Below are 25,421 nucleotides of genomic sequence, written 5' to 3'. Positions count from 1 at the left end.
ATTATTAGAAAGGATGTGTGGAATAGTGAGTAGAAGACTGGCCTCTGAGTCAGGGTGACCTGGGTTCATGTTTTACCCCTGACATATACTGGCTGTACAGGCAAGATCTTAATTTCTAAATGCTGTACCAATGAAATCATAGACTCTCCCACCTCCATGGAGAAGGATGGACACAGGCATTTGTTAAACACCTACTATGTGCCAGGCGCTGTGCTAGGCACTTTACAAATATCTCATTTGATCCTCACAACAACCATGGAAGGTAGGTACTATTATTATCATCCCCATTTTACAATTGAGGAAACTAAGGCAAACAAAGGTTAAGTAGTATGTCCAGGGCCTCACAGTTAGTAAACATCTGAGGCCGTATTTGAACTTAGGTCTCCCTGACTCCAGGCCTAACACTTTATTCACTGTGCCACCTAGCTTCCTGTTTATATACATAAATTCATGTATATATCCTAATTATTAGTCCAGGAAGGAAAATGAACAACATGTGCTATTTGTTTTTCTGGCATTTTAAAGTTCTGGTAGGGAGCCTCAGTGAAGTTACTGTTGTCCCCAGATCAATGCAATGATTCTAATCTTTGCAACAATGAAAACAAAAGTTCACAAGAAACGTGCCATAGGAAGAGATAGACAGTAGGAAGAAAGAACACTTTAACTAGATAAAAGAAGGAGAAGGGAAGGAGTAGAAAAAAAATTAAGAAATTACTTTGTCACTGTCTATTTGGTCAAGGCAAATGAAGGCTGGTGGTATTTACTTTTGAGTTGTGGCCATGTTGGAATACATTTAGATTCCGTGTGGATTCCATGGCCTTGTAGCCATGTTGGAATCTGGACAGTCCATTAATTCGTTATCATGGGCTTGTATATTGGGCTATATATAGTATACTTCCTCTTCCTCTTCTATTTTTCCAAACCTCCCAGTCCTTCAAGGCTCAGCTCCAGAAAATCTCCTTTAAACCTTTCCCTACTTCTCTACCCCCACATTGATTACTTCCTTCTCTGAATTCCTCTTATAACTTATAAGTACTGCACAGTTTATCACTCATGTATTCTTTAATTGTTTTAATATGGGCTAATCCTGTCTTTCCAAATAGACAGTAAGCTTAAGGTCATTAGTCATATATCAAAAAAATATCTTTAACTCTGAGAGAGTAGAAGGTACAAAGGTGAATAAGACAGTAGTATGAATAACTGAGATTTGTTTTGTGAATGAAGATTCATTGGTCTACAAATACTACATACTTTCAAGGGAGGTAAAAAGATTGTGCATTGTTACTTGAACCAGTTCACTTGCTTTTTTTATGAAAAGGCTCATATTTAATATTAATTTTAGGAAAAGCTCAGGCATACAACAAACCCAGATGCAAGATTTCTAGGATACCCTAAAGTTAGGACATCCAGTCCTATATCCAGTCCTACTTCCTGGCCCCCCTCTACCCATGGTCAGTGTTAAATTACTTTATGATGGAGGCCTGAAGGCCTATAAATCAACTTGAGTTTCATTAATTGATAACCCCTTGGGCTCTCTTGCATTATCAGACCTACTCAAGCAGGCATTGGTTTTGACAGCAAGTTTTTCCACTGTCTTAAATCTTATAATAATTAAAGGCATCCAGTTGTTTAGAACCAGGCCATGTAATTTTCAAATAATTCCTTTCATCATAACAAGTGAGGGCATTTCCTCTCCAAGCTATCCAAAACTTACTGCATTCAGATCAAAGAATGAATGGGTTATAGACTTAAGTAATGTAGCAAAGTAAAGTGTATGTGTATACATATACATATATATATGTGTGTGTGTGTGTATATATACATACATACATACATACATACATACATACATACATATATATATATATATATATATTTGCATGGTTTGCAGATGCCAGACAACCTTTGCTTTAATGCTACACGTGTGATAGATTGTCATTCATGACCCTGAAGAGCTTGCTAAGGACCAAAGTATAGGCTACTAAATTGATACTACATCTTCCTCTAGTAGAGGAAGTACTTGTAGCTAAGAAAGAGGACCAACTAGTAGAAATGTTCAGCAACAGACATAAATTATCTAAATTTCACCAATTCATTTTCTTTTTAAGGAGAAATGGAGAAGAAAAGGCCCTAAGGCTGCTTCTAATTTGCACTTGAGTGTGGGCCCAGAGGATAAAACTTTTTTAACATGTTTGTCTTACATACAATGCATAGATATATAAATGAATCAATTATCTCATCAGTATGGTAGGCCTTTGGGTAATGCCTCCTTATAGTGTATAATTCTTTTACGTTTCTTTCCCTCCTCCCCTGCCCCAGCCTCTCTGATGGACCAGATTCCACACAGAGGGCACAGAAGGAGCAGATTCTATGGGAAACCTTCCCCACAATCTTCTTTCTAATGTTCCCTTCCCCAACCCCTGCCTAGTTAGACATTAACTCTCCCACATCCCTATCACTACAGGAAGGAACTCAAAGCCTCACTTTATTCTAACCCTCAAGTCTTCTTCCTTCTTCCCCAAAGTGGTGGGCCAGGCCCCTCCAGACCTCCCTTATCTTATGCGGGTGGGGGGGGGTCACTCACACAATTTATAGGTGAGGAGTCACCAACAATAATCCTTCCAGTAAGATGAAGGACCACTAGACCTTGCCATCTGCCCTAACTTTGTGCCCAGTCATTGCTGTCTTACTTGCCAATACACCCTAACAACTCCCAGGCCTTGTCACTCATCCTTCAGGTGAGTGACATCTTTTAACCAAATTAGCCCTTCCATTTTCTTGCATCTGAATCCTCAAATATATGCATACATACATAATACATACAAATATAATATACACATATGTGTATATGTGTTGTGTGTATGTGTATTTATATATGTATATATGCACATATATACATATATGTATATATACACATATATGTATACACACACACAGATGAGGAAACTGAGACTCAAGGATGTTGTTACTTATCCATGGTCTCACAGCTATCATTTATCAGAATCAGGGCTCGAACCCAGGTCCATGAACTTCAAAACCAGAATTCTTTTCACTAGTACATACTGTGATATTTCTACTTTCCTTTGGGACAACTTCAATTTTTATTCATTCAAGGCCATTGTATTCCATGAGTCATAGCCATATATTAGTCCTGTATATTGGTATTGGTATTTGGTATAAACCAAAGATTGATTTGTGGGATTGAGGAAACAGCCAATAGTCAACTGTCATAAGTGTGATGCCATTTCCCGAATATGATCCGACCCAATATCCTCTTCCCATTTTCTTCTTATACCTCAGGTATTATAGATTTACAGCTGAAAGGAATTTTAGAGGTCATCTAAACCAGCTCTCTTATTTTCCATATGGGAATGCTGAGACCCAGGCAGGGAAGTGACTTGATTAAGGTCACACCAATTGGTAAGCAGTAGAGTTGAGATTCAGATTCAGAACATCTTACTTCCAATGGAGCACTTTTCCACTACACTGTGTATAACCTAAGCTATTATTGATCTATCCTAGCTTATTATTGATCTGCAGTGTTTGTCCAAGATAGATATAGATTTAGATAGAGATAGAAAAAAGAGGTAAGATAGACATCAAGATATAGATAGACGGACATAGATGTGGATATGGATATACGTATACATAAACACATATTTTTCTTTAACCATTACTATACTCATGGACTGTGTTAACTGGCTGCCCTCATCCAACTATATATCATAATCTGGGCAATATGTGTTTTTCTCTTCAAAAATTCCTACCCATATACCCATTGTGTTGTGGAGATGACCTGGAATTTACGGAAGTAATTAAGCAAAGCATGAGCTCTGAGAGGGAAGAAGAAAAAAAAAAACTTTTTGACTTATTGAAGTTTATTTCCTTATACACTCAAAGGCAATAAGAAACACTATTTCATGGGACATCTCATTTTTCAGGCTTCATGATGAACATACATAAAAACATACAGCTTATGTACCAGCATCTTTTTCAGTATCAGTCAGATATAGGAGGTAATAAGGAGAATATTTTGAAAAACATTGCTCTGGTTTGAGAAAAGAAGGTCAAAAGCTTGTAGACTGCATAGAAGCCCCACAGCTACATATCATGAATATTTTCTTCCAGAAGAATTAGAAGGCACTGAAAATGGTGAGCACCAAACATCACAAATACCTTGATAGGAAATGAGTGATTAATGTGGAGGTCAAAGCAGAATTAGATGTCTGTTTGTGGTCAGACTACTGATTAATGAGAGCACAGGTCAAATTCAGCATTACCTAGACCCTTCAAATGATTGTAAGAATTTAAATGTGATCTATTCAAATGAATCAACATTGCTCAAAGATGGAAAATGAAAAAAAGGCTAAGATGTTGAACTTGTACGGGCACCACTTTCTCTTTAACTTACACAAGGCACTTAATGTAAGACAGAGGCCAAAAAGCTCAAAATTGGGATTTGTGAATATAGCACCTCCATCTCTGTACGTGACAACCCCCTCAGGTTGGGGTTTATAATATGATCTCTCTTGAGGCTTCATCCTGGGTGCTTTCACCAGCATCAGTTAACCAAATGATATTTCCTCCATATCAATTAATATCAATTTACTTTTACCAAAAAAAAATAATTTACTGAGAAGGTAGAGTAAGAACAGAAGTTGCATAACCTTAACCACCCTAATTTAAGACTGCACTCTCACATTCTCAGTCCCAGGGATGAGTAAGCTCAAACTTAACACACAAGGTAGTAATAGACAAGTGGGGCCATGTGATACCTTATGATTCCTGACACTGAGTATCCTTTTCTCCCTTCACAGAGTCCCTACTTTGGGGCATAGCTTCACAATAGATGATGAGTTTTCCCTTGCTCAACTGGGCTGGCTTCTTCTAGAATGTGTTTTCTTGGCTGCTAGGTTAATCCACTGCTGGACTGAGTCAAGAAGGTAGCTCAGCAGCTGTGGGGGGATGTGTAGTGGGGGACTCCTCATTCAACTAAGCTACTGCTGCTAGTAACTGCAGGGGTCTCTGCTATTCTGGTTACTGAGGTGATAGCTAATGGCCTTACTGACCTTTTGACACTCAGGAAATCATAACCTAAGCCATTTCATCTCAGAATCCTCATACACCTAAGATCATAAAAGAAGAAACACAACAGAAACAGAGTTGCCATGTCCCTAAGGCCACATGGTAGCTAGGTAGGAGATAGGGCATTTTTTTCCTCCCTCATCCAGTGGTTCACAATATTTATCACTTCAGGGCTTCCAGGGAAGAGACTGAGATTTTCAACTCAAACCTTTTATATGCACTCTCAGTTCTAGCTCAACAGGCAATTAAAAGATTTTTCTTTTTATTACTACAGTATGTGCCAAGAAGAAAAAGTCAAAGGATAACTGCTCATACTCAAAAGAGGAGGAAGGGAGCCTTACATGTGTGAGAAGCAGGCTCAACAAATCTCCATGTTTTAGATTGGAACCAGACAGGACATATTACACAAGCTATATATAACCCACTGGGAAGGTTAGATTTGACCATGCTATAAGGATTGGGCTTTCATGCACCTATCACATCACCAAACACTTGAATTCTTTGTATTAGTGAAATACGGAGTCAAGGGCAACACCAGTTTTGAATGCAAATTGCTTTTGTATCCTGTGTTACCAATCACATTTATAGAATACGATGGAGGAAAATGCCCGGAAATTATAAGCAATGTCACCTTATAAAATTAGCAATAAGAAATGAAAGCAAAAACAAGTCCCCAGAAAGGTTGGCATTTGGCATTCATACCCAAATGAATATCATTGCAAGGACATTTCATGAATGAAACTAGCAAAAGGATAAGTAAATATAAAATGGTGCAGATTTGTCAATATTTTATTTTGATGTATTTTTGTCATCACTGAGAAAGTGTTATATTTGGACTTAAACATCTTAGCACCTGATTTGCTATATAAAGAAATAGAAATTGCAGTTAGGAAGATAAAGTTGGGGAAAACAGCTGGACTAGCACATAGGAAATCAAAGATGAATGTGATACAATCTTGAAGTCATTGAGGAAATATTGTACAAACTATATTAAGTAACAGGAGATACAAAAATCCGAATAAAAAAAGAATGACAGACACCAGTCCTGCAAAAAAGGTAACTGAGAGCAATTCAATAACATTTTTCTCTTTTATTTGCACATATCTTAAGGGTGTCCACCATGAAAATATGAAAAATAAAAAGTCAATAATTTGCAAGTGATTTTCCATAGTAGACCACATCTTTATAGTCTTATAATTAGCTGAAAGGTACAGAGAATACAAGCTTTGTGACCTCAATTTTTTGATTACCAAAAAAAAAAAAGAAAGAAAAATGTTTGATCCAGTACAGCACAATTCAACCTTAAAGATTCACCCAACAAGGAATTTCTCATGTATATAATACGATCATAAAGTATTCCTTAGTAAATGTCACCAATGTCACCATAAGGATAATTTTATTCAGTGACTCTATGATTATTATCCTCACCAAGTGACAAATAACAATTGCTAGCATTTTTATGGTGCATTAAAGTTTGTAGCTTGTCAATATTATATGCCACTATGATTGTAATTATGGAGAAAAGATATAAAAGAGTTCACTAAATATCAATTTTTAATCTTTTTTGTGTCATGGACCTCTTTGGATATCCAGTATAGTCTATTGACTTCTCAGAAAACATGTTTTCAAATACATAGAAGGATGCAAAAAGAATTCTGTTGAAATACATATGTGTGTGTATATATATATATATACACACTCATATACATGCATACATGCATACATATACATACATATGTACATATATTCATATGTACATGTGTATGTATGGTTCATGGGCCTCAGGTTGAAAATTCTTGTCAACAGATAGATGGTTAGCTAGGTCTTCCAAAGGCCCTGTTTAAATGTGATATTGTCCTAATAGTATCAAGTCCAAATGTGATGAAAGATGTCCTCAATGAGATCTGTGGTTATTCAAAAGAGATATGCCTAACAGTCAAGAAAAACTGAATGGATGAAACATGCCTATTATCTCCAGTGTTGGGGAACCTGTAGCCTAGAAGTCACATGTGCCTTTCTAGGTCCTCAAGTGTGGTCCTTTGACTGAATCCAAACTGCACAGAACAAATCCCTTTAATAAAAGGATTTGTTTTGTAAAACTTGGACTCAGTCAAAAGGCCACACCCAAGGACCTAGAAGGCCACATGTGGCCTTGAGGCCTCAGGTTACCCACCCCTGATCTAGGCTGTAATTTGCAGTTCAATAGGCAATCCTATGGGTTAGACAGCCTGTATGTAGATCTGGAACAGAAACAATGGATGTATAAGAAGTTGGGCCCAGAATCAAGTAGAGGAATTGGTTACATTTGGGAAATTACACTGCTTTTAATTATTTCAAATTGCTTTCTGGAACAACAACACATCTGTTTAATCCATATATTCTTCTGATAATGCTATATTGAGAATATTGAAGAATTCATCTCTTTTATATTGTAGCCATTTTAAATTCTATTAAATCAACCATATGGAGCATGTTCTAAGTTCTAGTCGAACTTTCTTTTGATTTCCTTACTTCTCAATCTATATAATTATTGTTCAGGGCCAAAACAGACAAATGATGAATTACAGTGACTTGCAGACTCTCCCAAAGGACTTGTTTTTTTTTCAGTATTTAAGAGATTTTATTAAAACGGCAATTTCATAATCTCAGTTATTTTCCTTGCTCAGCTATTGATTCAGTTATCTGAAATAGTGGTAATATTCTCCCAAAAAAGGCTAAAGAACAGTAGGATATATAAATGTATTGATTAGTAAAGTTTCACTTTTATTTTCTTGTAAGTCCTATGAATAAAGAAGAACTTTGTTTTTCTCTTTCCCCAACAGTTATACCAAACTCAAGCTACAAGTTACTCCTGAAGGACGAATTCCTCTCAAAAAGTAAGTTCCATTACTAGGTACTGCTGTTATTGCTATTTGTTAAAAAAAAAAAAACACTTTTAATTGGCTTGAGTTGACATCATATTGACATTACCTAATTTTATAGATGAGGAAACTGAAGAAGAAGGAAATTCTGTGATTTGACCCAGGTCACCCAGCCCGCTAATAAAAGAGATCAGATTAGAAATCATTGTTAGATTGGTTTTTCTGGTATAGCCATTTTTTAATGACATCTTTATCAGGAGCTTCAAGAGCTTCATACACACACACACACACACACACACACACACACACACACACACACCCCTTTCAGAATACCAACCTAGGTTCATAAGCGGCTGAGTAAAAATAAATGACTAAATAAGAATTTAGTGTTACACTGTAGTAGGTAACATGGTATGGCACAAGGGTTCTTAATCCAGGGTCCCTGAAAAAAAATGTAGGTAGATAGACATAGATATAAATATATTTAAATGCAACTGAGAATTGTCTGTATATACATACTGTGTATTATGTATTTCATATAGATATATATATATGTGTGTGTATATTTTATATAATGTATCATAATTGGTTGATACTGTTTTCAGTTTAATTGGCTTCCTTGTAAGACTATATATTATACTTCATGTGTTTAACAATACTATTCTATGAAAGTATGCATAGACTACCCCAGACTGCAAAAAGGGTCCATGGCACACTCAAAAAAGTAAAGAATCCATTGTGTAGTAGAAAGAACCTTATCTTTAACCTGTCCTCCTCTTTGGACCATGATCTTTCTTTCTTCTTCTCCTTTTCCCTTGGTGGTTTCTCCAAAGCAACAGGTGAGGGGTAGCAGTTTTCTGTATGTAATTAAAGTTTTCAGATATTACTCCTTAACTTCATTGGATAACTCTTCCCAGATTTGAGAGATCTCAAAATCTTTTCACCTAGAAAGAGTTTATATGGGGAGAAAAAAACAATTCCATGGTTTCAAATTCTCACTTTTGGTGTCCCTTCCTTTAAATCAATTTTTCAATGGAAGAGGCTGCTAGGTAGTACAATGGACAGAGTGCTGGACCTACCATGAGGAAGACTTAAATTCAGTTCCACCCGCAGACACTTACGAGCTTTGTAATCCTGGGCAAGTCACTTAACCTCTCTCTGCCTCAAAGGTTTCCTCATTTGTAAAATAGGTATAATAGCACTTGCCTCATAGGGTTGTTGTGAGGATCAAATGAGACAATATTTATAAGCACTTTGAAAACTTTAAAGTAAATCCATCATGTCATAGTACGGATTATGTTCCAGAGATGCAATGTCTGTTTTAGACATTGGACAGAATAATTGAATCAAACACAATCCTTTTCATTCAGTACAGAGGTCACAGATGTGAACACAAATTTTATTTTGTTTTGTTTTGTTTTTAAGATAGGGATAGAGAGAAAGACTGGGCCTATTATTTCATTATAAGAAGTTGCCAGGAAAGAACTCTCTCTACCAATAAAGGCCAGTGCCCTCCCTGTAACTTAGTCTTAGAGAGCTACCTAGATCACTGAGAAGTTAAATGACTTGCACAGGATCTCATAGCTAGTATGTGTCAGAGTTAGGCCCTGAAGCCAGGATGTCATATTGCTTCTATTATAAATTTGTGGGTTTTTTTTAATATAACAAATAGTGTTTGAGTTACTAAAACATTTTCACTTTGAATCATTTCCATGGAATTAAGGATACGACAATATAATATAACTTTTAGTCAATTCTTTTCTTTTTTTTTTCATTTCACAGCATCTATCGCTTGTTTTCAGCAGACCGAAAACGAGTTGAAACTGCTTTAGAAGCTTGTAGCCTTCCATCTTCAAGGGTAAGCATATGGCCAACCTAAGAATAGCATATCTAACATCTCTTTAAACAACCTAAACTGAAATGTTACTTGTAACTTTCCACCAAAATATATTTATAACCTGGTGATTTTTAAAGTGTTTGCTTACTTTTTAACCTGAGAGACAACAATGGCATTATTAGTTATGTGTGTGCAATTTGTGAGACTGTTGTATTTACTCAAACACTTTTTTCTTGATTTCTACTCCAGATATGTGTGGATATATAAATATGATATTTATAACATTCCTTAAGAGTAAATTTTTCTTGCTTTATTCTGAACACATGAATATATAAACATGATATTTGTAACATTCCTTTGGGCAGCTAGATGGATAGAGCACTGGCCTTGGAAACAGAAAGACTCATCTACATGTGTTCAAATTTGGCCTCAGACATTACTAGCTATGTGAACCCTGGGCAAGTCTCTTTCCCTGTTGACCTCAGTTCCTTATCTCTAAAATGAGCTGGAGAAGGAAATGTCAAAACACTCTAGTACCTTTGCCAAGAAAACCCCAAATGGTGTCACAAAGACTCAGACATGACTAAAATGACTCAACAACAACAACAAACATTCCTTTAAAATTGAAGTTGATAGCGTGTTTTCCAAATGGAAACATGTATGCTTCATTTTTTTCATTTTTATGTGTTTCTACTCTAAATCCTATCTAACAATAGAAATTTGAATATGTTTACATATTAGGCCAATTACCATTTCATAAACAGAGAAAAGTTAGTCTCTTCCTTAACCTGCTTTCTCCTTCCATTGAAGATTTGTTAACATAGACTTATACAATAACCCTAAGTGAGAGAAACAAACCAACAGCATCATTTTCAGTTCTGACTTTCGGTTGCTAAAAATTGTTTGCCTGGAATATTGGAATAAAATATTAACTATCAAACATAAAACATTTAAGAGTAACTTTACCTGGCTACCATGATTTAAAACATTTCTTTTACTCAGTAGTAACAGGGAGAACTTGAATACTATCGTTGGTAGTAACTATTATATGTTCTAATTAATTTGTCGGTAGAATAGGTCTGAGAGTTGCCCAAGTCATTTTGAGTCCTATTATTGATTGTCATGGTGTGAGAAATAAACCAGGAAAAACTGAAAGCAATCCAATTCAAATGCCTCATTTTTAATTCAGTAAGTATTTATTAAATACCTGTTATGTATCAGGCCCTATGCTAGGTGTAAAGACAAAAACAAAACAAGTCCAGCTCTGAAGGCTTACATTTTCCTGATAGTGGTGGTTAATATGTATACAGATAAATACTCAGTATTTCAATGGGCCCTATAAGTGGAAGGGTCTTAATAACAAAGTGGGACGGGAGAAAGGCCACTGACTTTGGAGTCAAGGGAACTGAATTCAAAGCCTTACTGTGACATGTGTGAGGTTGGATAAGTCATTTAACATCTCCAGGCCTCAGTTCCTTCATCTGTAAAATTGAGAAGTTAAAATAAATGACCTCTGAGGTCTCTTCCAAATCCCGAGCTATGATTCTGTGATTCCAGTGGGGAAATCAAGAAAGGCTTTTTGGAGGAAGTCAAAGGTGATCTGAGCCTTGAAGGAAGTTAGGGATTTTGCAAGCCAGAGGTACAGAGGCAAGAGATGTTTTCTTATTAAAGCCCCTTGCATTAATAGGACGGATAAAACATCCCCACTTGACAGTTAAGGAAATCAAATCTCACAGAAGTTAATTGGTTGGTAAAAATTCACACCACTATTGGCAGAATTGTTACTAGAACCCTGGCCTCAGCCCTAAACTAATTCTCTTTTGACTCAACTATAATACCTCATGTTAGTGATATATGCTCTCCAAAGAGTGCTACCCAACCCCAATTGGATTCTCTTTTATGATTTGTGCTGATCAAAGACTGAGTTGCACTCCTATTCTTAAAGCCTAGACTTAGGATCTTTTATTCTACTTAATGAGAATTCTGTTCTTTCCTACTTTCCTTATACAATGAAGTGAATATCTCACTTCTTATGACCACAACCAGAAAGGGAAATAGAAGTACAGCTATTTCTATAACTTGTTGAGTATTTGCAGACTGTGTCATCCTAGCCCAGGGCTATTCAAAACTCAAGTCCAATTTTCTGTCCTCATTCACTACTTATGCTCACATTTTCTCTTTTTTTTTCTTTCCATTTTTGGTAGTAATTTTATTTAACTTTTAAAGCTATCTAGTTCTTTGTCTCCCTTGATCTCTTACTTTGCTATTTTCTGTGTCAAGAGTTGACAAATACCAGGCATCAGTATGATGCAATTAGGTATCTGTTTCTAGAAGATCCAAAATAAAACCTATTGAGTAAAAAATGTATCATAGTCATTTAACTCTGTCACAAAGGCTGAGATTTGGATATATTCATAGAAGACATCTTTCCTGAGGAGAGTTTTCAATGTTACATTTTACTGTATCAAATCAAATGCTTTCTTAAAATCAGTAAAGAATAAAGTATAACACTTTATTGTCTATCTCTTTAAATCAACTGACATTATAAAGATATGATCTAGTATTATAAAATAATATTTAAAAATCTACCTTCTCTTTTTATATTTTCATCAACAACACCCTAGATGTATGCATTGTACATTGAAGGGATGGGGAAGTAGAAATATGGGGTCAACAATTCTCTATCTGGACTCAAATCCTTCTTTGACCTATCTTGAGAATCAATCCATTTGTCTCTTAAAGAGGCAATCCCCTTTAAAATTATGTTACATCTAGCCTCCAATCCCATCCAGAAAGCATTTATGGAATAACTCCTATTTTCAAGGCACTGTGCCAAGTCTTAAGAATATCATAACAAAACAAAAATGTCTCTGCCCTCAAGAGGTTTACATCTTACTGGATCAATTGTTTTTCTCTTTGTACTTGATCTTCCAGAGTTTTTCTTCTTAAATAACATTACTACTTCTTTGCATGGTACACTGGAAACAGAGCTGGTGGTGTCCAAATTCTACTGTTGTTGCTATAAGAGATCTCTTTGAAAAAACTGCCTGCAGATGTTTTTCACTTTATATCTGTTTGTAGTCTTCCTCTTAGCTGCATTGACAATGTTCTCAGTATAATCACACTTTAAGCTTGTTTTCTCCTCAATTTTGTTTTGAGGTTGCTTATAATAAACTTTCTTCCTCCTCAGTAATGTTTTGCAAATGAGTTGTTACCTAAATCAACATGATATTTGGTTGCCATAACTCTTTTTTTTGGCAAAAGGATTGTGTTTACTGATTGAGATAATTTCTGAACTCTTTTGTACTCCTCATTGTGAAAACTTTTACAATGATTATAAATGCAGTACATGTTCTGAAGCTACTCTTCCAAATCCCATTATCACTGACAAATGGAGTCCCCCAAGGGCAACTGCTTCAGGCTTCTATGGGTAACCCTGGAGGGTTAGAGTGTGTTTCTATTGCTGTAGCTTATGAGTCTCTACTACTATGCTTTTATCCCTTGATCATTAGTTAATATCAATTAGTTAACCTTTAGAAAGGCTTTAGAAAGGTTCTGTTTAAGGTAATAATAACTAAGTTAATGCAGTAAAAAAAGTTGGTACAAAATATCCCCTCCTTCAAAATCTGTGATACACTCTACTACCAGTACATATAGAATCCAAGGGAAAACATGCTTGGACTTAGCTCCAATGTGATAAAGAGGGTGATTCATAACTACTAGGAGTCCTTTTGTTGGAGTCCTCAAGATATCTCCCTAGACAATTCATCTTACATTTTACAAGAATTTTCACACTTCTAGCTGTAAAAGGAATTTTGTTATTGTTTCTGAAAGAACTAAATTTAGCCCATGAAATCTTTCTCATTTTTGATGGAGAATTAAACTTATTTTTACATTAGTATTTCAGCAACACAGATGGAGTTTTTTATAGACAAAATTGATTTAATAGGGAAAAATTCTAGTTCCTTTAAACAGCCTTATAGTCACATTTTTGGAGCATTAGAAAATCAATTTACATTTTTTATCATTAACTCAAAAACATTGGAATAAAACTATTGACTTAGCTGTATTTTGTACTTAAAGATTATAGTAATTGCTTTCTTGGTTTATCAGGAGCTGAATCAGCTGTCTCTATTATCAGTTTTATGTCTTGTGTATTAAAGAACACTGGATGATGGCTTCAGAAATTGTGTAGTTTGGGGAGAATAAAATTGATGATTTTGGCTTTGGAAATTGAGATGGAACAGAGACAGAAGGCCTTGTAAGGTCTGAATGGGGGGAGTCTAATACTGTATTCTTCACATAATATAAATAAGTTAAAAATATGAACATATTTCAATTTATGGGCATTCACCTTAAGGATATTTGGCAATGGGGATAACAACCAGCAAATATATGTGTAAGCTTTCAAATGAAATTAATTTGTAGGACTGATTAATTTTAATTAATTAATTTAGTCAATAGGGCTAGGTTTCCAGTGGGTAGAGCAGGGAACTTAGAGTAAGGAAGATGAATTCAAATCTTTCCTCAGACACTCATTACATGACTCTGGGAAAGTCACTTAACCTATGACTGTCTCAGTTTCCTCATTTATAAAATGGAGATAATAATAACATCTACCTCCTAGGTTTATTGTGAGTATAAAATGAGGTAATATCTGTAAAGCACTTTGTAAACCTTAAAGCAACATATAAATGCTGTTATTATTAATTCATTATTTCTTTTATTCTGAACTCTCTTTTGATTTGGAGTAAATTTGATAAGCATTTATTAAGTACCTACTATGTGCCAGGCACTGTACTACATATGTGGGATAATAGCATTTTGTGAAATGTTTTGAACAAAGCTATTGTACACAATAACATTTTAAGCTAAAGAAAAGAATAAATAGAGTAATAGCACTCAGTCAATCAAATTAATGCAATATAAAACTAAATTATATAGGATCATAGATTTGGAGGTAGAAGGAACTGTAAAAGTCATTTAGCCTTTTTATAGATGAGGAAATTGAGGTCTAGAAGGTTACCCATTGTCTCACAAGTAATATGTCAGAGGTGGGATTCATTCCCAAGTCTTGTGACTCTTTGGTCCATTATTCTTTCCAATGTATCATTCAATCTGGACAAACAAAATCATATAACTCTCTGCTCCATATTTCAAGTAAATATTTTTTCAGATTACTGGCATGTGATTTAATTAGTCCCACTTCAAGGAACCTTCAATGCAAAATGAGCTTTTAAAGGACTGGAAAAATTATAAAATTGAATAAGCATCTCTAGTGACTAAAAGATAATGCAAATTTTCTAAACAAAGACAATGCCTAAGCATTTGTTTGTTTTTCTAAATCAGCCTATGTTTTAGAATGTAGACCTTATTCATTGCAAATATAATTAGCTTTATGAATTCTACTTAGTACTCATTTATTCATATGAAGATGTGAAAGCCAGAATCTATTCCAGAACAAGGAAATACCAACATTGTTAAATTACCATTCTATATCCACATCAGCAACATGTATTTGATTTCCATATGTGCTAACACCACAGTGACAGAATACATCTTTCAGTCACCAGAACAGATTCCATAAGGCTAAGTAAGGGAGACCTGGAGCACTTTACAGAAGAAAAAAAAATTGGAGAAGCTGTAGGGAGGATAGTATCTCTGCAGCCATTATTTCCAGAAGCGCTTTCCTCTGGTTTTCATTGTGCAATATAAATGGATATGTTAACAGTGATGTATGGTGGGTCCTGTTGAGTTTCTTTTTTTTCCTAGTCTGTGCATACTTTACTTGCATACTTGAAAAATTGTCTATGTGAGAGCAATTCTAGCAGTGTATTCCTCAAATTTCCTGGTAACACTCCCTGCCTTTTTGTCACACACCTCCCCATCCCCCCCTCCACAGATTAAAGTACCTTCCAGAAAGTTACTTTAATTGTTGAAAAGTAGCTTTTTATCATGGCAAAATGCCTACTATTCATCTGTAAATAAGACCAATGCATTTGCCTTTTTTCTTTTAGTCTTTGGAACTTTTTTCTATATTTAGAAAATGGAGTTTTTCCATACCAGTTCCTTAGATTTTAGATTGGTATAATTTTACAATTCTGTATTTGATTTAAGGACCATTAACATGAACTTAATAGAGCAGTAATTAGAGTAGTTCCTGTGAATTTCCATGTAGCACTGGTATAAGAACACACAATTTTTTTGAAAATGAGTACAAATCCATTTCAATTTCTTTAGAGTGGGGAGAAATGCATGTAATGGTCTGGACTGATGATTTTATTACAGTGGAGAATTCCAGGTATATCAATTCTTTTCACTAATGGTGAGATACAGACCAGTAGCCCTTTTGTGATTTATAGCCCTAGAGAGAGGCCTGGACCACTGAGGCGTTACATGATCTCCCCTAAGTTCCTGCACTGTATGTGTCAGATGCAGGCTTTGAACTGTGATCTTCCTGACTCTAAGCCTGGCTGTCTATAAACCTCTCTGCTTCTCCCAAGTACACAAATACTTTAATACATTTTTAAAAAAATCTTACTTAGGCTGATGGGCCTCCATTTTCTAAAGGGAGGAAAACTCATTTTTTTTTTTTTAGCTGCAAAGACTTTAATATTACAAAATTGAAAGTTGTATTAAACTGCCACCTCCAGGTCAACTGAGAGTGTGTTCCCTGTTCCCATATTCTGTTTTCACCATGGATCAATGAACATTTCAAAGTAATTATTGTAACTTTTGAAATTACATGTTTCTTCCAAAGAAAAAAATCCTATTTGGTACAACATCCAAATTGTAGTTCAATACCACACACAGTATTATATTTCTTATTAACATTTCACTTTTAAACTATCTCATTTAGCTTCATTTTTTAACTTCATTTAAAGAAGTAGTTAAAAACAGATTATATTCATTGAATTTACCAAGAAACCATAATTCAAAGACTTGTCAGAGATAGAAAAGTTGATAATAGCTCCATGTCTCATGTACACAGTAGAGTGCCTACTCATTGTCATTGTTTAACATTAGGTTAACAAATCTAATCTGTCACCCACAGATTCTTTCTTGAGCATCTTCTACTGTTTCTTTATCTTGCCCTATCCCTACTGCCTGCCTGTAGTACTCACCCATTCCCTGCTCTAGGAATCACCATCGTCCATTCTCTGCTGGAATGTGTGAGTTTAGCATGTTCACATAGTCTTTCTGAAAACTTGACACACAGTGCCTCCACAAAATCAAATAAAAGGTTTTGTTGTTGTTGTTGTTTTTGTTTTTGCTTTTCCTGCCCTTTCTGTCATGGAACACCATTCCTATCTCTATCTGGCCCAGACCATCTCCCATTACTGGAATTCACTTCTTCTACTTCTTTTCCTCTTAGAATTTATAGGCTTCCTTAAGGTTCAACTCAGCTGTCACCTCCTGTGGGAAAAATTTATTGATTAGAATAGGAAGCCCTGAAGAGATAAGCCAGGGAGCAACACCCAGCAGATACTGGCCCCATTGCAACTGCCAGAGCAACTCTTGTGAATATGTGCCCAGTGGTTGCCACAAAACCAACAGAGCTCACTGAATATAAGCTTAGTCTTAACAGTCTTCATGATTAGTGGAATCCAGTAGAGCATTGATTCCACCAAAGAAAGTCCAATGAGAGTAGCTTTATGACATTGTCAGAAGATATTGATGATCCTACAGTGTCTGAGATAACTGAAAACTATATCCAGTGAAGCAGTATTCAGAGGAAACCACTTGACCAGCACGGAACAAGCCCAGAAGAAGTATGTAATAACCAGAAGATAACAACTTTTCAGACTTGCATGGAGTTTGGGGGACTATTTGGGGCAGCCCCAATGTCTGGCTCAAGTCCTTCATCAGGTACAAGATCCCCCATAATTCTGCTTGGACTACATCCATCAAAGCTGTGCCCTTTATAAACTTTGACTTTAGGTTCCTGCTCTCAGATCACTTATCATACCTTCCCAGACTCAGCTCAGTATCTAAACTTCTGACATTGAGACCTCCCCTCTGTGATCTAACCCAGCACCTGCACCTTTACACTTGAAGGAGAACTGATGCATGTCTATCTGTCACAGGATTCTTGATGATGTGAGCTCTAGTATGAAGATATTAAATCCTCTACACCTAGTAACTCCTTACCTTTTACTTTTCTAATCTGAGTGATACAGAATTCCAGGCTGCCTAAGCTGAATCCATCTATCTCCCCTCTGATGATTTCATGTTCTCCCATCTCCATCCAACTCATTCCTACCTCTCTTATGTTCCATATCATCTCTGCCTTCCTTTTTATTCCAACATCTTGAATCCTCATTCTGTCATTAATAAATTTCCCTTTAGTTTAGACTTTTGCTCCTTTCATATTTTGGCACTCATAGAGACCTGACTCTCCCATATAAGATACTGTTCCCTGGGTCATCCCTTCCACTATTGGTTTTGGCTTTATCGTGTCCCTTGGTACACAATAGGAGAGAACTCGGTGTACTCTTTGCTGTCCGCTGCTGTTGTGAGATTCTCTCTCTGCTGCCATCACTCAGTAACCCCTCCCCACCTTTGAGATTTGTTCTATCCAGATATGTCACCCAATCCAAGCCCTGCTCCAAGTCATTTGCCCTCCTTTCTCAAAAAGTTCAGTACCTAGACCATCCATAGTCTTTCCCTTCATACCAACCCTGATACAAGAAGACTCCAATATATATATTTTGATTTTTCCCTCATTCCATTCTGCCTTTTCAGTTCTTCAGGCTCATTCACTCCCATGACGTGCACCTTAACTTCAATTTAGCCACACACAAGGATGGTCGCATCTTTGATCTCACTGTCACTCAAAGTGTTACACTTCTATGATCGAGACTTCTGAAATTACTTTGCCTGGCTGTAATTTCTTATCAGTCCATTTTCTCCTTTGTCTTATTCCTTCTAAACTTATCACATGCCCTTACTATGACCTCCAGTCCCACTTGCCATCAGTACTATACCCTGCCTACTCTGTCTCCTATTTCTTCCTTTCCAAATCACTTCCCCCACTTTATGCTTTCATCACTCATCCCTTTCCAAGTATCAACTCAGTATTATTCCCACTATCATACTCCTCTACTTCTGCTTAATCATTCTGGAGGAAGTTAAACAACCATGCTGACTAGGTCCCTTACAAATTTTTTTTTATCTAATCTTAACCAGACAGTGAGGTGGTGCACTGGACAGAGCCCAGACCTGGAGACAGGAAGATTCATCTTCCTGAATTCAAATCTGGCCTCAGACACTTATTAACTGTGTGATCTGGGCAAGTAATTTAACCTTGTTTTCTTCATTTTCTTCATCTGTAAAATGAGCTGGAGAAAGAAATGGCAAACCACTCCAGTATCTTTTTTTTTTCTCCTCAAGCTTATTTGTTGTTGTTCAGTCATTTCAGTCATGTACATGATATAATTTCCAACCTTTTTTTATTGGTTTATTCAATGATTTTTCTAGAGTAATCTTGCCAAAGAATACTGGGGTTTTCTTGGCCAAGATACTGGAGTGGTTTGCCATATCCTTCTCCAGCTCATTTTATAGATGAAGAAAATGAAGCAAACAAAGTTAAGTGACCTGCCCAGGGTCTCACAGCTAGCGTCTGAGGCTAGATTTGAACTCAGATCTTCCTGACTTCAGGCTTGGCACTCTATCCACTGCACTACCTAGCTGCCCCTCATGCATCATCCCTTGTATTTTAATGAGAAAATAGAGGTAAATTGTCATGATCTCTCTTCCCTGTTCTACTTTACGTATCATCACATCATCCCTCTTTCAAATATCCTCCTTTCTTCTGTGATGAAAAGATAACGTTGTGCTAGCTCCTCTGTCTGTACCCTTGATCTCACCTTCTCTCCCTTCTTCTATCAGATTATCATCCCCCCCACATATCATCAGTGTCGTCATCATCACCATCATCACCAGTATCTTGCCTTTGTCTCCTTCTCTGTCTATGTCTCTTTCTGTCTCTCTCTTTAATCTTTTACAATCTATTAATCTGTGCCACCTACAAACATGATTAGTTCTCCTCCATCTTTTAAAAACCTTCACTTGATTGGCAAAAGGGTAAACAAGAAGTGAGTTTTATCCATAAAAATAGCCTTGCTAGATATACAATCTCTTTAGCAAGATTACTGTAGAAAAATCATTGAATAAACCATGTACCTCATTTGGCCATGCCCAGAGAAGAAAAAAGGTTGGAAATTATGTCATCTATCTGTGAAGTAATTTCTGAATCAATCAGCTAAATTATTGAGAGGTTGACATTGATAAATGAGGATTTTTAACCTAATCAGATGGAAAAATTTAATAAATGTAAAGAGTAAAAGATTTTAGTTATCTTTGTCATTTTATACATAATGAAGTAGGCCAGCAAGGTGATTCAAAGGTCTCAAGTGCATCTTCCATATATCCTTGGTTTAAGTTCTTGGTTTCATGATTTCAAAATTGGTCCTCAGTTATCTAAGACATAATGTTTCTTAGTACCTGTCCCTTCTTTGTGGTTTCTAATGTAGTTAACTAAAATTCTTCAGACTTTTCTATAGAAAAAAATTATTCTCTTATTCACTATGATACCATCTGGAGAAAATGGTTCCTAAATATTTCATTTATTCCACAAATAATTATTGAGCTTCTACTAATTGACAATGAACTATGCATTCTGCTATGACTTTATGGCCAATGTGTTAAGAACTACTTTATGATAAATTTTAGGCATTGAAATAATGCATATTTCAAAACTAATACAAATATAAGGGGAAAGAATTCTTTCTTCCCAGTTAAACTGGCTTGAAGATGAAAATAAATATAACACATGTACCTGAAACAGGAAAGGTTATGAAAAATTGCCCTTCCTATTAACAAAGGCTTGAATGCCTGCTTCCGGTTTGCACGGTAACACAGAAAAACAGTGAAATAAATTAGAAAAACTGTTTCCTACACTAGCTACTTATTTCCTAAACAATCAAGGTCAGAAGTATTCCGTGATAAAGTCTTTTCTTATTCATAAAACTTAATTGACAATTGATCAAACAGTACCTATTATGAGTTTGCCAAATTTTATATATAGTGAAATTTGAGTGAGTGTTTCCATGTAGCTGTTGGTGTGTCTACTGTACCCGTCAGTTCTTTGGTGAACATATTTTATTCTAGTAGTAGCTACATTCATCCAGTGACTAACAAGGGACAGTCTTACTCCCAGTAATGTACAGGATACAATAAATGATTTGTTTCACAGACGTGTTCATCATGTTCACCCTGGCTTTAAAAAGAATTCTTATTTTGATTTGTTTCTTTTTTTTTTCTTTCTCAGAATGATTCAATACCTCAAGAGGACTTCACTCCAGAAGTATACAGAGTGTTTTTAAATAACCTTTGCCCTCGACCTGAAATTGATAACATCTTTTCTGAATTGTAAGGGATTCTTTTAAATTTGTTCTGTTTTTTTCTCATTTAATAATGCTATGTTGAGTATCTGAGTTTAGGAAAAGCACATAGCTCTATGAGAATAGATTAATGTGCATTAATTGATCACATACTTTTATCCCATAGGAATATCCATTAGTTTAAGTGGCAGAGGTTTATTACCTGACATTCATTGCTAGGTGTAAGTGTTGTTTTCTTTTAATGTAATGCTTTATGGTTTTAACATCATGGAGAGAAAGGAGATGTGATGTAGGAGAAAGAATGGTGGGTTGGGGATGCTTACAAATGGATACTGGTATCATCTGAGTCACTAATCATCAATGTGATCTAATCTCAATATTAATTTCCTCATCTGTAAAATGAGGGGACTAAACAGCAAAGTTTTAAGACTGTTTTTAGCTATTAAATTCTATGATTCTATTTTTAGTAGGAGATGAAGATTGCCTCTGCTCTTAGTGGATACTTCTCTATAAACTGGGGTTTGCCCATAGTTCTGATACAGGAGGATTTGAGGTTTATTGGACAATGTTCTAGAACCTGAATTTCCATTTTCCAGGTGCCTTGTATCTAATTGGTTGTTTCACACAGATACTACCTCCCTCTTCTAGTTCTTGCTCTCTGCCTAAAGAAAGTACCATAGGTAGGCATCAGACCCCTCCCTTCACCCCTGCCTTAAGTTCTAGATAATTTTTCAAAGAGCAGCAACTTTATCTTGGTGAAACTGTGAACAATAAAACTTGTGTTAGAATCTATTAAAATCATAAGCATTCTCCATCCTTTATTACACCAGTAATAAACCCACATACTCATTTTAAAAAAGAAAACTGTATAAGAAAAGCAACTTATGTAATAGTAGGAAAATAGTAATTTTATATTGTCTGATATTAAACTCTACATAATTAGTTAATTTAAAAGGACAGAAAGGATAACTGTATCTTCACAAAGGGAAGATATTTGGTACTCATGATTATGATATTACATACTTGGAGCACCTGGCTTTTTATTTTTGGAATTTCTTACCATCAAACATTAAATGAGTGTCCATAGGGCACATGTTATGGAATTGGGCCCTATGATACTAAGAGGATTATTTACATCAACTATAATCTGTCCTTAAGGAGATGATGATCTTCCTATTTAGGAAGTGCAGAGCTTTAGATATTTGTTGATGTTTATAATTCCCCTTATAAGAGGAGGAAAAACAAGACAGAATTTGCTCACTTTTTCAGTTGCCATAAATAGACACATCCTTATGGAAATAAGTTAGATACGGGAAGTTGGTAATTCAGCCAGAACTTTAAGTGCACTGTGTAAACCATACTTATGCTTCTATTTCCTCCTTAAAGGAGTTTTTCCTTTTGAATATATGGCAGCATGAATCATAAACATTTTTTGCCAATGGTTGGTATTTTTCTTAGGCATGCCAATTCAGTGATAATCACTTTAGAAGATTTTACAATGCATAATTATACTTTGAAGCCTAAACAAAACCTAGCTGGGGCAATGTGAATGTTTTGTTTTTTTATAAGACCACTTTGATCTTACAAGGCCTGAACAGATTTTCTCTGTGATATAATCTGAATAGTTCCTGGCAATTAGAGAGTACTTAATAAATTTTTGTTGATTGATTAAACATGACTTACTGAAAAACAATGTAATTTCTTTTTTTTTCCTTTTACCTATTTTTAGTGGTGCCAAGAGTAGACCATATCTTACTGTTGATCAAATGATGGAATTTATCAATTTAAAGCAACGAGATCCCCGGCTCAATGAAATACTTTATCCACCCTTAAAACAGGAGCAAGTCCAAGTGCTGATTGAGAAGTATGAACCTAACAATTCCCTAGCAAAAAAAGGTCAGTAGAATTTGGTTCACATATTTTCCAGCCCCTTGTTTGAAATTATGAATGAATTATTTTGCAGTCATTTCAATTACTATGTGAGATTGTAGTTCTGTAACCAGTGGACTGCCTTCAGATTTCTCAAACTTTAGGTCTGAGATACTTACTCCTCTGCTTTGGGATTCTTTTAAATCTTTGTCATTAGAATTTGTCTACAGTGGTTCTGCTATGAAGAAATTTTGCATTTGTAAAGTACTTGGAAATAATTCTTTGCCTGTAGTTAGGAAACTTATGAAATGCCAAAAGTCATCAATATTGAATAATAGATAATGAAATGTAGTGACAAGTAGTAAGTCATGGTGATAAAACATAATTATTTTGCTCTTAGCTTTAAACAGTCACTGGATATTTGTTTTTACTATGAGAAAAGCTACTCTTGAACATCTTGAAGATTTTTTCTCTGCTTTTATTTTCACCTCCATCTAACTTTTCTTGGTTAGCCTTGTTTTCAGAAGCAATATGAAATTTTAATTCATATCACAACCCAAAGACCTGTATTGAAGCACTGAAACTACAAATAGCAATTCAATTCAATACTAATTTTTTCATTCTTCACATCCCCTAATGGATTCATTTTCATATGGTTATACCTTTGTACCCCTAAACTATTTAGAATTTCCTAAAATATTATATTGTGATAAAGTTAACTTTGATTCCAGGGCAGGAATTTTGACAACTGCCACAAGGATTGATATCAGAAAAGTGATTCTTTGCTGCCTGGAAATGACTCTGATGCAAGCATTTTTGTTTCCTCTAAAAGTATTGCTATAATAAGATTATAAAAATATAATTGCAGGAAATCATCGCTTACATGTCATAGTACACTGATTGTAGAAAATCTCAAAAAGTTTCTTTCCTCCTTGAAGTTTTATTTAGTTGAGCCAGAAGTATGATCAGTAAGAAAATTGGGATGTCATTACAAAATAAACACTCTTTAATTAAATACTTTATTTTTAGTTGTGATAATAGTGTTGTGTGAAATATTTCAGAATGGTTCCATTGTCAAAACCATGAAATCTACTAAGTAGCTTGGTTGAACTTCAGAACATCATAATTCTGTGGTTTTCCTGGTGTGACTAATCCTTCTATTGATATAGGTTACAATACCTCAGCCCCTCAGACCATAGTCCTTGTAAGTTCCTATGACCAAAATTTAATCTGATGACCAACCAGTGAACTTCAAATGATGAGCTTTTCTGAATTTACCTAAACTGGTTATATACTGTCCATCACTTGAGTCACAATCAATTTTTTGAGATAGCCACAATGCTTTTTTTTTTAAATTTCCATTTGGTGGAGAAGACAACTGGCATGTTATTGTTGCTGTTGTTGAGTAATTTTAGTTGTGTCCAACTCTTTGTGACCCCATTTGGAAAAAATACATGGCAAAGATACTGGAGTGGTTTGCCATTTCCTTCTCCAGGTCATTTGTCTGAGGTGTTTGAGGCTGGATTTAAGCTCAGGAAGAGGAGTCTTCCTTACACCAAGCCTAGCACTCTATCCACTTTGCCACCTAGCTGCCCAGATGCCCTGGCATAGTGAGGTCATATGAATTATCAAGGTTAAAAAAGAAAGATAGAGAGAAAGTAAACTTTTTTATTTGACCTTCACTCACTGTTTCCTAATTAGATAACTGTGTAATAATTATTGGTTTGGTTTGACTTTCATAATCAAGGTTGGGTTATGAAATATGCTTGTATTTTGATCCCTCTTGCATTTTTCTACCTTCTCAAATTAGAACAGCAATATAGTGAAAAGTCTTAGAATTATATAATAATGGTTTCAGTTTGTCTTTTGTCACTTACTAACTGAGTGACCATGGGTAAGTCATTTAATCTTTCTGTAACCCAGTCTCCTGATCTGTTAAATGGGAATAATGCTACTTGTCTCGCAGGTTTTGTTGTAGGGATCAAATTCAAATGAGGTAATACATGTAAATTTTTTGCAGCCATAAAACTCAACATAAAAGTAAGCTATTGCTATGATGATGATTATTATTATCATATTATTGTTGTTGTTAATTTTTTATCTGACATTCTGCTTAGGAGTGTAGCTCAGAATTTGGAAGGTTCCTATTGTTGCACAGAAGGAGGAAATTTTCTCAAATATCCTTACACGAAAAGCCTTCTCTAATGCTTCACTGTGAATTGGATGAGACTCTGGGTTATTGAAACTTAAACCAACACAGTGCAATCTATAGTTGGTCTGAATATGCTGCAAAAGTGCATAGTATGGATCTGGCAGTTAATTGAGTGTTGGTTTAACTAGAATAAATACCCAAGTTAAATTTAG

At 35.5% G+C, this 25,421-nt stretch overlaps 1 protein-coding gene across 2 annotated transcripts in view; it reads left to right on the top strand.

The window, feature by feature from the left end:
* Nucleotides 1–25,421, top strand: part of PLCB1 (phospholipase C beta 1) — an 840,557-nt gene that overhangs the window by 543,896 nt on the left and 271,240 nt on the right. For both annotated transcript variants that reach the window (XM_027840410.1, XM_027840412.1), the window contains exons 6-9: nucleotides 7,908–7,961; nucleotides 9,729–9,804; nucleotides 21,116–21,216; nucleotides 22,918–23,084. In XM_027840410.1, the coding sequence (XP_027696211.1) occupies nucleotides 7,908–7,961; nucleotides 9,729–9,804; nucleotides 21,116–21,216; nucleotides 22,918–23,084 (398 nt within the window). The remainder of the gene's footprint in view (nucleotides 1–7,907; nucleotides 7,962–9,728; nucleotides 9,805–21,115; nucleotides 21,217–22,917; nucleotides 23,085–25,421) is intronic.

Source organism: Vombatus ursinus, unplaced genomic scaffold (genome assembly GCF_900497805.2).
Source record: "Vombatus ursinus unplaced genomic scaffold, bare-nosed wombat genome assembly UNPS02014841.1, whole genome shotgun sequence".
NCBI classification, from domain to species: domain Eukaryota; kingdom Metazoa; phylum Chordata; class Mammalia; order Diprotodontia; family Vombatidae; genus Vombatus; species Vombatus ursinus.
This window is presented reverse-complemented; position numbering and strand designations above follow the sequence as displayed.